Source organism: Elgaria multicarinata, chromosome 6 (assembly GCF_023053635.1).
Source record: "Elgaria multicarinata webbii isolate HBS135686 ecotype San Diego chromosome 6, rElgMul1.1.pri, whole genome shotgun sequence".
In the NCBI taxonomy this organism is placed as follows: domain Eukaryota; kingdom Metazoa; phylum Chordata; class Lepidosauria; order Squamata; family Anguidae; genus Elgaria; species Elgaria multicarinata.
The window spans coordinates 68,116,926-68,130,718 of NC_086176.1; the positions used below are offsets into that span (position 1 = coordinate 68,116,926).

Genomic DNA, 13,793 nt, shown 5'->3' on the forward strand with positions numbered 1-13,793 from the left:
ATTGGGGCAGAGAGAGAGAGTTTTGGGCACCTTGGCTAAGTTGCCCCTATGTCTGTCCTCTGCAGCGATTCCTTTAATCCAAATAATAAAAGTTGTATTGTACTGGAAAGTGTCTTTGAGTGTTTGGGCCAGCACACTACAAATTAGCACAGGATACCTCACAGCAGCCTGAGGCAAGTGGCGTGAAAAACATACAGCTTTTCTTGTAAAGGCATTCTTCCCATCTCAAAAAACAGATGGTAATTTTGCTATGAAAATGGATATAGAAAGGAGGAAATATCTCATTAAGTTACTTCACAGAAAACATTTAAATATTGAGCTCTTCTGTGTTCTTTTAAAATTGTAAGTAATACATTTTTCACTTAAAAATGAAATGAATATGCAAAATTAAAGCTGAGCTATTGTATTTAGGTTTCAGATCAGAAAGCCCACAGTTACTCTCTTCTATGTATTGTGTCATTAGACGTCAATTCCTATACACTCTTTGTACCTAGTGGATCATTCTTCTCAGCAAAGTTGCGTAGGATTGCAATGTAAAATGACTAAGGACATTTTTGGTACAGTCCCTAAGTGATGTGGGCCATAAGAAATGAATAATATAGGATCCCTTTCACACACCCCAACAGCCTCATGGGAGCCATTAGATAGGAAAGACGCATGCAATTGGCACAACCTATGTGTTTGCAGTATTTAGGCTCAACACTGCACTGTGTAGGACAGCACCTCTGGGAAGCAGTGCGCACACAACTACAAGTGTGTCTGAAGGAGACCACTATTTCAGTTCACAGTATCTGTACGCCACCCTGAGATCTTTATGATATAGGGCAGGATACAAATGTTTTAAATAAATAAATAAATTTGATATTTTTGGTCAGTCTATTTCCATATCCTGTGAATCTTCCATCCATCCAGGGCTCCAAGCCTGAATACAGCACCATTATGCACAGTGGTTTTGTGCTGGGTTAACATTATCTGGAATGGTCACACAGACTAGAAGATAAATAGCCAAGATTTGTTTGTATGGGAATGCTGAACAGCATAACTCTCTCATAGTCCATAGATGGGAATTTAAAGGCACAATCCTATGTGTACTGGCTAGGGCATCCTGGAATCTATAGGCCTTTTTCTGTCTAAACATGCATAGGATTCTACCTTAAATTAGTTAATCCTGGAGCGCAAAAATCCTTTAAACTGAAGAACAAGATTTGTTCAGGCTAGTTGCTGTCACTATAAACCTGCAAAGTTGAATCGGAGCTCTTTACCCAATATTCTCCTATACCAAATTATCTGTTATTACAAAATCAATTGTACTGCATTCAAACTTAAATTTGTGCATTGATTTAACAATCCAAATCACAAGCGTCTTTCCTGTGCTCTTTTTCAGCTGACTCAACATTCCATATTCAGTGAGCATGTTCAGTACTTTTTGGGTGGGATGGGGGGTTCCACCTCTAAGTGTGTGTGTGTGTGTGTGTGTGTGTGTGTGTGTGTGTGTGTGTTTTCCTAAAGATTCTTTTTGTATTCTGGAAACAAACTTCTGTTAAAACCTAGCCAGTTTATGAATTGAGTCTCAATCCTTATGTTTTTGGATGGTGCCATTTTGACTACACAAGGATCAACACTCACCCTTGAACTTCACAAATAAAGGGAATGATAATTTAAAACTAGTTAGGGTTCAAATAAACTAGATAGAATTTAACAGCCCAATCATCTCAATAACCTTGGTAGAGCTGAGGGATGTTCTGCAGAAATCAGGATGTTATATCTATGCCTAACTGTTCCATTGATCAGGTAGGCCACAATTCACTTGAAATTAACATCCAATTCAGATTTTCTAGTACAATCAGCTGTAGCTCTCAATCCCACAAGCAAAGTCCCTTTCCTTTTAGCAAGAACCAGATTGTATGAATCTGCCTTGTGCACATTTTTTCATGTAAAAGAAATAAAGATGGAAAGCTATTCTGTATCATCTTGTCCAGAACCTGGTAATATGGCCTTTTTCTATCTAATATCTCCAGAGTATTGTCCCTGCATATTTTAAATTACTTGAGCAGTGAGAATTTTACCACTTCCCTGGAGATTAATATTCAACTGTCCAGTTGATCCGTTACAAAATGTTCTTAATATTGAGTCTACAGTTTCCTTTGTTCATTTTCATTCTATTACATCAGTTATTCCCACTGGTCTTTCCTAAACCATTTCATAGTTTTCCTTGTACTAAAATCCTGCAGTTCCTCATAAGTGGTTATCACTGGCCATTTTATATATCCTTAGCCAAGCTGTGAATACACTAAATAAAATTTAATGGCAAGCATCATAAGAAGAAATCCATTACCATGTATTGTTTAGTGGGGTGAATGATTTCTAGTTGATGCAACTCTTTACAAAATTTTGACTTTCATTTTGAAGGTTTTCACCAATGACGGAGAACACTGCAAATGCCATATTGCCTTTAATAAACACATGCATATTTGCAAGTCCATTTCAGTGTAAATTAGCCATTTTTAGACATCATTCCATACTCCTGACCCGTAACCAAATAAATGCAGACCTGCTGGAAATGGGGCTATTGCTAAGAAGTGAAGTACCTTATTTTAATATAAGGTATAAACAGAGGAGGAAACAACAAGAGGGGTCTCCAATAAAACTGCACCAGTGCCAGACCTCCTCCCTTCAGATGTGGGGTCACTGCTCTGGATCAAGTATACATTGTGTGGCCAGCAGTGGCAGAACCAAGCCCAAGCACAAAGTCCCTCCCTCTCACAGAGCAGAGAGGTGATAGCATACGAACATAAGGAGAGCCATGCTGGATCAGACCCATGTAGTCCAGCATTCTGTTCACACAGTGGCCAAACAGCTGCCGACCACCCACAAATAGGATACAAGCAGGATCAACACTGGCAGTCACGAAAAAGGAAACCCTCCAAGCCACACAGAGACAGATCAGAAAGGGAACCATCTCCAACAGAGACAAGCCATAACTCTAAAAGTAGGCTTCCCTTAGAGGCTTATGAAGAGAACATGCCGTGAGAGTGGAGGCAAGAAAGACAGGGAGGCTAATCATGTCTATCTCTTTGAAACTTCATAATAAGGCCACATCCGAGAACGGAAGAAGTGTTATTCCTTAGAACCCTGTTTCTTTTGTCCTTGCATTGAGAATCTCATTATAATAAAAGAGGCAAAGATTTTACTCTGCATAGTAATTTTTGGCTGCTTCCTTTGCTGTCCCTCAGAAGCAATGGCAATAGTTACTACACTGTGGAAAGCTAAAACTAGCTCCCAGAAGTATGGTCAGTGTTGCTGCGACAAATGTGTTGCAATTATATTTTGGTATAATTTTAATGTACCTAATTAATAGTGCCCATAACTAGTATCACCCCACATTTCCTTAGTGCATGGAGCAGGAGTTTAAATACATGAAATGATGTGTGTTTATCCACTTGAGTGTTCTACTGACTTAGTTCCTTTTTTAAAAAAAGGTGCAAGGTTTTGTTTAGGCATGAAATCACCTGAACCAGAAGCTGACTCTTATCTGGTGTTGTCAATTCCGCTACTCCGCTGACTTGTATAGGACTAATGCAAGCAACTGGTAGCCCCCCTCCTATGGAATTCCCTGCCTCTGGACGTCAGGCAGGTGCCAACTTTGTATTCCTTTCGGCGCCTCCTGAAAACATCATTGTGCCAGGAAGCCTTTCCTTAATGACCAGCCACGGTTCACTTTTTATTTTGCTTCTTTTAAAATCTATTTTAAAGTGTTTTATTCTGTTTTTATTTTATTTTATCTTGCACACCACTCCGAAATTTTGAATGGAGAGTGGTATATAAATATTGTAAATAAATAATAAACTGCAGTTAGAAATTTTCTCCCACAAACATTTCCCTGTTCTCCTTCTCTTTCATTGGACCCGTTCATACTACACACCATTAACCATGCTGTAACCCCTTTTGTGGTTTGTGTGGTTAGGGCAGTGTGGTTAACAGTGTTGTCTGACATGCATTTTCCCTAACCATGTGCCGCCACTAACCACAATGTTAGCAGCACAAACCATAGCTAAAAGTGTCGTCTGACATGTGTCTGTGGTTAAGGGGCCAAAGACATGGAGCTTCCAGTACAGAGCAGCCTAACTAGGTGGGGCTGCTCTAGCCAGCGGGCTCTATCGCTGCTCTGGACTGCCGCTTGGCTGATATGCTCACTGCAGCTGCCATTTCGTGCTTTCACTTTAGTTTTTTTGGAGCGATATTTGGTTTTCATAGGACAGCATGATTACTGTATAACTTCTTAAATCCCCACTGGCAATTTCCCTATATGAAGCAGCCATTTCTTCTACCTCGTTGAAGCACCATTACACCCCTCAGGTTCCAATTACTGCAGCAGCAGTGCTTGATGACACAGCTCGCGCATGCATTTCGGAAAGCTTCCGCCTCCCCTGTGATGAATGTAGAGGTATAGCAGGCATTGAAATTGACTACCCTCTCAAAATGGCCAACAGAATCATTCACTGAACATGCCGATGCATGTAAGTAATTGCTGATTTCATTGCTGCCTGCACTAAAATGGCAGGCTCAACTGCCAGGGCTCCTAGCGCTAGGGCTGCTGGGATATGGGCTGGCTCATTTGGAGGACTCAGATTCTTAACTAACCAATTTGTGGTTAGTATGTGATTAAGGAATCCTTTAGCCACAAAAGGGTTAAATATGTCATCTGCTAGCACATTCCGTATGTAGTTAGCATTAATCACAGCTGAAACATGGTTAAGCAAACCACAAAGCCCTGAGTGTCGTCTGAACAGGGCCAGCATGTTTGTACAGCTATTTAGCTAGCAATGCCAAATCAAGCTAGTGCCGCTGCAGTTGTAAGGGTGCAGAAATAATAACCTGAGCCTCAGCCTCAGATTTCTTTGGCCTAGTCTTCTGGGTCAACATATAGGTTGAACCACATAACTGTTTTTCTACTATTACAAAGTATATTTGCAACCACTACATTCTGACATCCACGGGGAACTATGTCTTGTGAACCAGTCTAACGTGTTTGGCTCCCCAGTCTCAATGTAAATATTCGGTCCAGGTTTTGACGAGTGTTACATTAAACAGGTAAAGATAAACAAAGATTTACTTTAAGACTTGGTGTTTACCACTGGTTTCTCCTATCATGTGAATTCTCTTAGCTAGCACTAACAACACATCTTTAAACTCATGCTAATTATCTTTTACTGCCAATACTTTATTTATTCTAGCTAGGAAAATTAGCTGGTTTTGCTCATCCAATGCAGACATACAGTTGGAAACACAGTTCGACACGTTTAAAAAAATCCTTAGGCAGTATCAATGATTTTAATGGCATTTTCATCAAGAATGTGGGACTGTGTGGGTTTGATATATATAATTGTCAAGTACTACAGTTCAGCTTGCATACAGCAATTCATGGCATCACATTGTAAAATATAATGTAGAAATGGCTTACTAGGCAGATTAACTGTTAGCCTGGGGACAATGTGTTCCAAACCAAGGATAAACATACATTTTCTCTGTGGGTACTGTGAAGGATTTTTCTTGCCCTGTGACAATAACTGAGTTTTATCCTAGTTAATTGTTAAATTGGCTTTTAGATGGGCTTTAGTAATTTTTCTTATTCAGAAAATGACAAAGGGTTTAATTCTACAATGTCATACGTTGAACCATATCTGTAGACCCTGTAATTTAGGTAACACTTTGAACTTCTCTATTGATAACACTAATTCAAATAAAAAGAAAGAAAGTTGTTGTGAAAATGTATGTTTTTCTGAAAATGTTTTGTTTTTTACAGCTTCACCTAGAACTGCTACATTATGTTTACCTTAGAGTAAAATTTGTCTTCCAGTCTCCTAGAGACTTACACATCCCTCTGTCCCTCCCATGATCAATCCTAGTCTTGGTGGCATGGAGAAGACTTGAATAGTGTTTAGTGAAAATTAAAGATTTTATGCTAGTGGCATACAAGCTGGTTTTAAATAGATTGTTCCCTTGACACCTAATACCTAGTTGAAGGCCATTGATAATTAATACAGGAGGCTGCTTTCCATCACAAATAAGGGCAACCAAGTTGGACTGTCCAAGTTAAGGAAACTGCAGAAAGGAGATTTGGTTTTAATACCAGTTGCTAATAAAACCAAAGATGATTTTTAAAAAGTGGAACTCTAAAGAGCAATGAAGGGGCAATATTTCTAAACATCCTTGCCTGTTTGCAAATCTGTAGTGCATCTAGATATGAGCTTTCCATTCTTCTGACTTCTTGCTTTATGATGCTCTGATTTCACATGAATTCTACTGTAATGTAGTCTGATAAAGCAATTTAGCCTCTTACTCCAGGAGCATCCTGACTTTTACACAGATTTCTGTTTATACAAGTTCCAATTTAAGCAAAATTTCTCCCCAGTTGTTACTGCTAGTGTAGACTGAAAAAGCACTAGATAGGCTAATGGTGAAGTAATTGTATTGTGTACTTTCTTTATTATGGGTTGTATCCAATTGGTGATGAATGCTCTTAAATTGAACAGAGGGTTCCATCAGTGGAACAGCGATAGATGGGATTTTGGAGGATTCCAACTCTCCATGCAAGTCTCCACATGCCCCAGATCTGCTCCAGAAGGTTGGAAAACCCTTTGAAATAGCGTGGGAGGTGGTGCTGATGGTTACAGGGAGAGATGGGATAACTGCAAATGATGTGTGTGCCACCCCCCCACCCACCCCACCCGTTCTGCTGTTGCACTTCTCCATAGTATCAAAGAGTATTCTCTCCATGGAGTGAATCCAATTGGACACAACCCTATACATTTAAAACTCTCTTGATTTTCTCTTTTTAAAAAATGCATTGGTTTTTATATGTGTGATGTCTTTTGCCATAACACCATCTTTAGGATAAGACTGCCCTTATTGTTTGGTTAATATTTTTAAAAAGAATCATTCTCACTTTAGCCAGTAGGGTTCCTTAAAACTTCACATGGAATACACACACAGCTTCATTGGTTTCTCCATGGATGATTCTTAGGCTTTCAGAAAACAAGTTTATTATGGTAGCATCTAATATTCCATGTAAACGCTAATGTTTATTAATTTTAGAATTCATCTATATACATTTTCCAGCCCTTAACATTTAAATGCTGTGAGTTACTCATAGGGGATCTTGAATGATTTGAAAAGGTAGCATAATTATTTTTATATCAATTTGTACCTTACAAGGCATTAGATAAAATAAAATGTAGATTGATATAGAAAGTAAAATATCTATACTGTTGGTTTAAAAATTTCAGCATGTATACAGCTTTTGTTCAGAAATATATAATAATAAAAACTTCTCTGATTTAACTTTCACCCATATGCTTGGTTTCTCTCATGTTTTACAGCACTGATAGCCATTGGGCGATATAGCATGACAATAGAGACCGTGGATGTGGGGTGGTGCAAAGAAATCACAGATCAGGGAGCCACCCAAATTGCTCAAAGTAGTAAATCGCTTAGATACTTGGGACTGATGAGATGTGATAAGGTAAGAAGCTTTTGTATAAAAGACGATACCCATTTATTCCAAGTGTTACATTCACATTATTAATTATTAAGGAAAATAGCAAATGCATACACTGTCCTTATCTGACTCTGAGATACTGAGCCAGTGATGCTAACACTTCTTTGAACAGTGGATGTTTTTTGAAATTCATAATTGCTGTCTTTAGTAGGTCGTGACATTAATACAGCTTTCTGCCTCGTCTTAAAACACAACGTGCAGTAATAGTAAAAATGCTGCAGTGTGACTTTCAAAAGAAATAAATTTCAGCTCACTTCTCTTGATCACAAATCCTCATTGTAAAAACACATGAACCAAGAAGCTTAGTATGGCTCACTCAGAGGAGAAATATTTCAGCCCTAATACCGTTATTATTTAATTTTCCATATATTATCTTGCCCATTCAAAAACACTTTAAGAAACTCCCACTTACTACATTCTGTTTACAAAAACAAATTGTAAAGATGAAGCTATTTTTAAAGATCCAGCTTCTAAGTTGAAGAACCACTGTTTTTTGAACTGACAGAACATAATACCTTAAACTTGAGTGTTTTGTAAGAGCCAAGAGAAGAAAAATGTGTGAAAATCCTCTTTGATGAATTGCCCTAAGATTATCTGCTTAAACTTTTCAAAGGGTTACTTGACCCTGGGATTTAGAACAGACCCTGAATCACCTGATCAATTTTACATATATTTCTTTTGTGGGTTCAGTTAAAATTGCTTGTACAATCAGGAAAGACTTTTTAAAAAGCAATATGTTTGTCCTGTCTTGAGCTGCTAAAGACCATCAATGACCTTGATGTTGAAATCAGAGTGTAGTGCAACATCAGTTAAACCATGCATACTGTATAGTCTGTATTCCTTTAATTGCTGGCTTATGCTTTCCCCATTTCCTACAAAGGGACTGCATGCTGTGTAGGGAGACAACTGAGCTAGCAGGAATAAAAATCTGTGAGACGGCTGCAGAGCAAATGGGGAAAACTGTTCCTGATTAATGGGGGAAATATATTGGGTATCTTGATGAGAATGCTGTAAAGTGTGGCATTAGGGGTACCACTGGGGGTCATTTAACTTGCTTGTTAAACCTCTGTGTGCAGGGGAATGAGGAAAGTAGACATAAAACGAACAAATTTTCAGAAGCTCAGTCCTGAATTTAAAATCTTTAAGATGCAATGTTGTCAGCTCTAAGGGCTCCATCCCTCTTCTACATCTAGAGAAAAGAGAAGTTATGACACAAAACCACTTCCTTCACTTTTCTAGCTTCATGCAGAACTAATTTCTTTTTCCAACTACCAGTGACTGAAGCATCATTAATGAAAGGGATCTTGGCAAGTAGAGAAGGATTTCCAAATGCCTCTGTAACAGAAAACGTTCTTACATACAGGGGGGTGGGGAATTCCGCCCCTGCCTTTTCCTAAAGTGTTGTATAATGTTGTCATACCAAGTCACCATTCCACATTCCATGATATTGCTACACATACAAGAAAGGAGCTCAGAAACACAAAGAAATAGATTCCACCAAAATATTCTTCGTGACATCATCTCCTTGGAATTTCTTTGATATGCACTTGAGATAAATTTAGAATTACAACGGGATCGAGGACCTTGCCAGAAAAGATCAGAGAAACAGCAGGGCTGGGTAAAGACAGACTCTGTTTGATTCCATCGATTATATAACTGCCTCTAGGCTATGCTATTGATCCGCACCATGAAAACAATCGAATTAATTCATTTCTCATCAAGTTGCCATTACTCTGGTCTTTTTTATTTCCATGTGGAAGCAACACATTCACTAATTTAAGGAATAAAATAGTTTAATGATCTCAGCACGACGTTTTATGTGTTGTTTTAACCGTTTTAAACCCAGTGTTTTCAAAACCCAGTTTCATTAACTGTTAATGTGGGAATCATTTCCAAGATTCCTGATATAAGACACATAATTGCAGGTTTTTGCTTAAGAGTAATAACATCTAAGGACTGGGGAGTGGACATGCTATGTCATTGTGTTGCTTGGCCTTGAGCATTAGTTACTACTGCCACTGGAAAGAGCCAGGATCCATACGCAGTTGCCCAGGTGAGGAGGTGCCCTGCTTCAGGGATGAAAACCTCTCGTGTTACTGGTTCCTAGGGAGTACATGTCTGAGGTGAGGGAAGGTGCTATTTCCTCCCATGGCCATTTGAACAGAACAGAAGTAGTACCATCTAAGAAGTTTTATATTATTTTACATTATGCCCCCACCATGAGTCTTCATCAGTCACCACTGCCTTTCCCTCCCCATCCTGAATTTTATTATGTTTATTGCATGTTAATTTTATCATGTTGTCAGCTACCTTGAATAACTCTTGTCGGGCAGAAAGCCAAGATACAAATTTTTAAAATTAATAAATACATTGTTTAACCGAAGGACAAGTTAACTAATACAGCCTCTATTGTTAAAATGTTCATTAAAATCAATATTCAAGCAAAATCCGTGAAGTTATGAACCTTAGTGCCAACATACAAGCTAACATATGTGACAAACTTTCACTTCATTTGCACTTCAGTGTGCATAAAGGATTCATATATGTGTGTTCTCCTTGAATTCTAATGGAGGGCAGAGTTGGCTCCACGTTTGAAGGTCACCTGGGCAGAGTGACCCTCCTCTGTCAGTAAGCACCATTGAGTTTGCCTGGTGGTGACAGGGGGCAGCACTGCTACAAGCAGCACCAGGCAACTAGGTCTAGACACCAGAGCAACACTAGGAGCGATGCAAGGCTAGAACCAACTGGCTGGCATTGTTCAGAGTGCCAGACCAGGAAAAAGTACAGGAAAGGAGAGGCCCACGGCAGGCACTAGTAATGGGCCCTGCTGGGGTCCTTGCAGTTGCCCAAGATGCTTATCTGACACTGGCCCTGGTGGACCTGCCCTTCACCACTATGCTGAAAAATGTTGTTGTAAACCAAAGGACCCATTTGTACTTTGACACACAGCAACTTGAGTGGCTGTGATTAAAAGAATTGCTGTGTAGATAGTTCTAAATTGTTCTGAACAACCATTTTGGGGTTGGTTGTCTATTTGCCTGTGATCTTTAGCCTAGGCTTAGTGAAGGGCAACAGGCATTTTCAGAGTTGCAAACATTAAGATGAAGAAGTATATGTGAAAGAACACTGTAGAAAAATGTACTTCTTCTCTCTGGGAGAAGTGGCAAGTCTAAAAAATAAAGGAATCACCACATGGTTTGACATATTTACCAAAAATCTGTGAAGAAGAAAAATGGTTAGAATCCTAGAGTCTTTCACCAGCTACGCTATTTCTGAAGATAATTCAGAATGTATCTTACCATTACATACATGCCTACTCAAAAGTAAGTCCCATCAAGTTCAATGGGATTTATTTCCAGGAAAGTGTTATAGGATTGAATTTACATGTGTCTATTTCTAAGCCCTCTGTGAATCACCATACTACTTGGGAAGTCTTCCATATCTGATGAAGTGGGCAGTGTTCATAAAGGAAAGGAAAGGAACCTCTCGTGCAAGCACTGAGTCATTACTGACTTTTGGAGGGACACCAGCTTTCGCTGACGTTTTCTTGGCAGGCCTTATAGCGGGGTGGTTTGCTGTTGCCTTCCCCGGCCGTTATTACCTTTCCCCCAGCTAACTGGGTACTCATTTTACCGACCTCGGGAGGATGGAAGGTTGAGTCGACCCGAGCCGGCTGCCTGAAACCAGCTTCCGCTGGGATCAAACTCAGGCCGTGGGGAGAGTTTCGGCTGCAGAAACTGCTGCTTTACCGCTCTACGCCACACAAGGCTCTATAGTGTTCATAAAAGTTTGTGTTACAATACATTTGTTAGTACTTAAGGAGTCGCAAGACTCTTTTGTTTTTGCTTTAACAGACTAACATTGCTACTCCTCTGAGGAAAACACACATATATGTGTCATTTCTCAGAGAGTGACAATACTTGTGTACATTTTCAGACATAACTAAACCATAATTAATATACAGCTGTTGTTGTTTTAAGGTTGTGCTGATTTTTCGTTAACATAATGCGCAAAGTAGTGAACAGCAGGATAAGAATGTCCGTAAAATCAATCATAAATACAGTAAATCATAAATAAATATATAAGCAGCAACAAGAAACTGATGCCGGTAAACCCTGAAAAAGTCTTCATCCAAAAATAGGCAGCAGTATAGAATTTCCCAAAAGCCCTGGCAAGACAAAAACCAATTAGATGTCAACATATAAATCTATTTTTGTATCCAGTGTTTAAATCCAAACATTGAAACCTATACAGAGATGAACCGTACTGGGCTGGGGCTCTCTGAAAGCCAAGTTCTATAACTGCATCACCATAATAGAGAACTGGCTTTGCTCAAACCTCTGGACAGTGTAGAACTCCAAACCAGGCCTCCTGAAAAAATCTTGATGCCAAAATATCTATAGTTATGTGCAAAAACTAGTTGCCATGGATCAGGTTGTTTATTCTCAACTGCATTAAAAGAAGTATCTCATTGGTACAGTGGAGGGTGCCTCTGTTTATCTTCAATGGGTTTAATTTGCACCTGAGAACTAACCTTGTACTGAACATTTTTATAAACGCTATTTATATAATCCTGCCTTATTATTAATAATGGGACAAAGAGCTGTTAAAATAGTAATGGTGGTCACTATCAAGTCAATAGGACATTTGTGACAGTACAAAACTTTCTTTCATGTTATCTCAGAAAGCTGATAAATATGAAAATAAAACAGTATGTAAAAATGGCTTTCAGAGTGTGTGTTTTAAGAGCTGAAATTACAGCTTGCAATTTTTAAAGGAATTATAAAACCTAATCTTTCCTCATGCTCCTAAGTATGTAACGTTTATCCCCCTCCCACCCATAAATGGCTGCAATTTGCTCAAATCATGTTGCTTCATATTTGATTCTCTGAATTTTTGAAGTACTATGTATAATCTTTGGAATATCTGGTTGCACCCAGAGAATCCTATTAGAAAACAATTTACTTCATTGCTTTCATCCACTCCAACCCCATTCAACATGTTCTTATTTTAAATTTAGATTTGCAACATTAGCTTTTTAAAAGATAGAACAAAAGATGCTTTAAGGGAAATTGAGAAGCTTTCTATTAAGCCTGCGCCTGAAAAGTGGTTGCTGAATTGCTTAGGAAGATTTTAGGTGGATTATTTTATGTCTCCAATTTAACTAATTCATCCCCATATTGCTTATAATTTCTAATAAGTACCACTTTGTGCATTATCTATAAGGAAACAAGAAGTTAGTGGGTGAGTTGTACTTCTTTTTTCCTTCCTTCTGTTGTAAAAAGGGAAGGTGGACTTGTGAATCTTACCCGGAGGAGATTCATGAACTTTAGAAATCACCTGAGGCTTCCAATTCTCACTATAGATTAAATTCACATATTTCACTTCATAAATTAGAAGTGAAGTAGCGAAAAATAGACAAGTCTAATAACTGCAAAATTCCAAAGTGAACTATACAGCACTTCCACAGGAACTTCCACTTCCTACATAAACATGCAGTGTTTTAGAAAGTATTTTAGAAGAGTTCTACAGGCTAAGCTGGTCTACAGACATCAGTATCAATCTATTCTTCTCTTAAGAAGGCTCAAAACACTACAATTGGTGATGGAGGCACCAGTGTCTCACTTTTACTTAATGACATAATTATTCTGAGCTCTTAACAGCACTGTGCACAAGCATAAGAAAATTCATAAGAGGGGCCCCCTTTTCAGTGCATATCTTGTCTAAGCTTAATGAAGCATAAAAAGCCTCATACATTGCAAAATTGGATTTCTAACACTTTTATCAGTGGATGGTTTTACTATGTCAGAACAGGAGTCCAGATAATTACTGTGATATTTATATATTTAATTTGATTCTGCTGAGACAGAAAGTCGCATGTGCAGTTATTACTGGTTTGCTAATCCAGAATTTCCTGTGCATTGGCTACTGGCTATTAAGGTCAGTTTGGTATTTCAGCCCCATTCTTTCCTTACCCTTACAACATAGGAGAGGAGCAAAGCTGTTGTGAGACACAACCCCATTAGTTACCAATCTCACTTATTACTCTCTTTCCAGGTGCTACAGGTGTAATGTGGGATTAGACCACATGAATACTGTAAGAACTGGATAATTCATTTTGACAAAAATACTGCATCAGTATTCTGGTGAATGCCGGCCTTGCCAGGTGCATTCATTACCAGTCCACTGTTGTTTTTAATCCATAATTTAAATCGAAGCACATTGTTTGTTTTAA

General features: G+C 38.7%; 1 protein-coding gene across 1 annotated transcript in view; it reads left to right on the forward strand.

Moving 5' to 3' along the window:
* FBXL17 (F-box and leucine rich repeat protein 17) overlaps nt 1–13,793 on the forward strand; it is a 204,362-nt gene that overhangs the window by 183,121 nt on the left and 7,448 nt on the right. Inside the window, exon 8 of the mRNA XM_063129536.1 lies at nt 7,380–7,522. Within this exon, the coding sequence (XP_062985606.1) occupies nt 7,380–7,522 (143 nt within the window). The remainder of the gene's footprint in view (nt 1–7,379; nt 7,523–13,793) is intronic.